This window comes from Arachis hypogaea, chromosome 15 (assembly GCF_003086295.3).
Source record: "Arachis hypogaea cultivar Tifrunner chromosome 15, arahy.Tifrunner.gnm2.J5K5, whole genome shotgun sequence".
NCBI lineage: Eukaryota > Viridiplantae > Streptophyta > Magnoliopsida > Fabales > Fabaceae > Arachis > Arachis hypogaea.
Window position 1 is genome coordinate 30,012,394 of NC_092050.1, and position 3,757 is coordinate 30,016,150.

Sequence of the window (3,757 nt, forward strand, 5' to 3'; positions counted from 1 at the left end):
AATTTTTTTTTATTCATTAAGATTAATTATTATGCAAAATAATTTTTTTATAATATTAAAATGATATTTTAAACTATAATATAAAAATATAAAATAATTAAAATTTATTTTATATTACTTGACAAATATATTTTAAAATTTATTTTAAAATATTTTTATGAAAAATTATATTATATAATAATATCTTTAATAAACGTAGTTAGTTAATAAAATTTAAATATAATAATTTAATTATTTGTCAAGTAATATAAAATAAAATTTTAATTATTTTATATTTTTATGTTAGTTATAGTTTAAAATATTATTTTAATATTATAAAAAATTTTGTATAATAATTAATTTTAATAAATAAAAAAACTCATATATTTTATATTTAATTATTTAAGAATAAAAGATTCTGTTGTCGTTTAAAGTATTATGTATTAAAGTATTGCTATTTAAAGCATTTATTTATGTATTAGGATATTCTATATTTATTAGAGTCTATCAATGCTCTTCTTTTATATTAGCCTTTTATTTTCATCTAATAAGATCTAATGACTTATATAAATGTGGCTCATTCAATAAGCACATAATTGTTGAGCTCGTTTTAGACATACCCTATAATTTTGGTGTAATATTTAATTATTGAATTTTATAATATTTTTTAAAATTGTGAAAGTATGACAATACGCTTTTTCTGTATTGATAATACGTTTTTTTTTTGTATTGTAAAATTTATAATACAAAGAGAGTGTATTGTCAAGATAAAAAAAGCGCGTATTATCCTATTCCTACAATTTTAAAAAGGAAAAATATAGGGAGTCAATGAAATATTTGTACAATGTGTACAATGGAGATTTAGGGATTAGAGATATAACCATTAGTGTTATCTTTTCCCATCAGCGATATCAGAGCTCTAGATTCAAAAGATCAAGAGTTCGATTCTTGGTGAACTCCAAAATCAGCTTAAACTTTTATGATAAGTAATTTTTTTAAAAAAATACCATAAAATCTAATAAGAGGAAGTATGGGTGGGATAAGTAGTTTCATGACATAGTATCAGAGTTCGATCCTTAGTTTATATTGGGCCAAATAAAAAGCTAATTGTACACATTGTACAAATATTCTATTACCTCCCTATCAGGACTCATCTAATAATTGAATATTACACCAAAATTTTTTTAGTATACAAAAAAATTAACCCCACTCTCACTCTCAGTCTCATCTCAACCTCAGTCTTTCCACCGTCCCTCTTTTTATTTTCTCTTTATATAAGGTGCTCAAAACTCCTCGATTCTCAGTTTCAAACCACAAAAATATAAAATAGAGTCAATATGAAGAGACATCTTCTGACATTGTTATTCTTCTTTCTCCTTCTTGACCCATCTCTTTCACTAATGCAGCTATCTGGCGCTGAAATGTTCGGCGGCGACGTCGTGGAATTTGTCAAGCAACTCAAGCAAATTTTTCCAGATGTGGCACGCGATACTGGACCCAACATTTTGACAACAATTTGGGGCTATATAACACAGCCATGTGCTTCGCCGAAGAGTAATATCCCAGGCCTCCATTATGTAAAACAGTATCTCAACTACTACGGTTACTTACAAGATTCATACGGCAGTAGTTTCACAGATGAAATGGATCAGAACACCGTTTCCGCCATCAAACAATATCAAAAATTCTTCCGTCTCCACGACACCACCGGAAACCTCAACCAAGAGACTCTAGATCTGATTTCGCGGTTCCGCTGCGGTGTCCCGGACGGTAACCTCTTCTACTCTCTCTCTCCCCTACCAACCGTGTGTCGTGGCCTATAGAAAAAAACTGGTACTCTAACCGCCACAATCATCTCACCTACGGTTTTTACTCTCAGAGTGTGTGTGGTTGGAGAAATTATAAATAATTCATAGGAATTTTAAGATGGGAATATGATATTTCTATGTTTGGTTCAAAGTTTGAAAAACTATTGTTAAGTAAGTTTGATTTCAGGGAATTAAAATACCATCATTTCAATTCCTACCTTTTTCTTGGATATCTTTAATTTTCATAGAAATGGAATCTTTATAACAATGTAATACTTGAATCACACACTCTCAGTTCCCAGATGACATCGTCACCGTGTTTAGAGACTCATTCAAGCAGTAGTGGTCATACGCTATAACGGAGGACCTAAGCCTAACATTCAAAGAGACAAGGTACCAAAGGTGTTTTAAATAAAATAAAACCTTGATTAAACTCAAATAAAAACATGCCAAAACTAATTATACAACATTTTCTTTACCTATAACTAACTAGAGAAAATTTCACTGTTGGGATACTAAAATGATATTTTTTTTATTTATAAAATATATAATTTTTTTTATGTTTTTAAAATATTTTTTATTTTATTTTAAATTTTTTATTAACTAATATCAACCTTATTTTTGTTTAAAGAAATAAATTATTTTGTATAAAAGTATTCTTTAATAAAAATTTTATTTTTTCTTTGATTAAATTTTGTGATTAAATTTTAATAACTAAAAAATTATTGAACGGTATTTTAGTAGAAAAATAATCTAATCATTAAAAAATTTTTAAAAGATATTTTAGTAAAGAAAAATTTAATCACTAAAAAATAATTTGTTAAAATATATTTTGATAAATAAAATTTAATCACTAAAAATAAATTTTTTGTTAAAAAGATACTTTTATAAAAAGTAATTTATTTTTCTTACACGTAAGTTAACATAAATTTTAAAATGGGTTATAGAAATTTTTTTTAAGTTATAAGAAAAAATATATATAAAAGTTATAACAGAAAAAAATGTATATTTTATAAATAAAAAAAAATATTATTTCAGAAATTTTCAGAAGAGAAGAGGAGAATTTTCTCAAACTAATATATTAGTAGTTTTGATTATAAGTATTTTATATTGTATGTATTTCTTAATTGTTTGTGTATCAGTTACGTCGATGCAGATATCATGGTTGGACTCCAAAACTTCAACGACAAGATGGTGGTAGGGGTAAGCCTTATAGAACTTAGTGTGTCTAACAATGATGTTGGGTACATGCTTTTGGATGCTAATAACAAGAACTGGGCCCTTCCAAATGTGGGGTCATTGGGAACTGGTGGAATTGACTTGGGTGCTGTGGCCATGCACCAGATAGGGCATCTTATTGGGCTTTCACACTCCGGTGACAGTGAATCGGTTATGTATCCGTATATTTTGCCTGGAAACCGGAGGAAGGTGCAGCTCTCAAACGATGATATACAGCAGATCAAGCAACTTTCTTCCGCTAATGGAAATGGAAATGGAGTTGGGTCCAGTCATTGGGGATTGATTACCACATTCCTACTTGGATTTCCATGCTTGTTCCTCTTGTACTAGCTCTCTTAACCGCTACGTGTGACTCTGATTGTGTGAATGTTTTTTTAAGTTTTAGCTTTTTATTTATCGGAAAGTCATTACCTCTTTACCGTCTTGCCACATTTTTATTAGTTAATTGATTCAAAAAATGGTTTTATTAATATTTTTTACATTTTAAAATTTAACAATATCTGATGCGTAAAGTTTTTTTAATAAACAACAAAATAAATAGAATAAAAGAATAATTTTTCTCACGGTAATCATTTTGAATTATTTCTAGAATAAACTACTAAAATCATTCCTGATTTTCTACGAAGCACGGACATTTTACTGAGTTGTTGTGTCCGCGTGTCGGACAAATTTTGGACATGACACTCGTTCGACACGTGTGTCTGCTGTGTCCAAACCGTGTCTTAATAAAA

At 28.2% G+C, this 3,757-nt stretch overlaps 1 protein-coding gene across 1 annotated transcript; it reads left to right on the top strand.

Annotated features, from left to right (window-relative positions):
• Positions 1 to 1,179: 1,179 nt before the first annotated feature.
• Positions 1,180 to 3,444, top strand: LOC112750096 (metalloendoproteinase 2-MMP). The gene is made up of 2 exons (XM_025798643.2): positions 1,180 to 1,749; positions 2,944 to 3,444. The coding sequence occupies exons 1-2, from the start codon at positions 1,317 to 1,319 to the stop codon at positions 3,354 to 3,356; spliced, it is 846 nt and encodes a 281-aa protein (XP_025654428.1). The 5' UTR covers positions 1,180 to 1,316; the 3' UTR covers positions 3,357 to 3,444.
• The last annotated feature ends 313 nt before the right edge of the window (positions 3,445 to 3,757 follow it).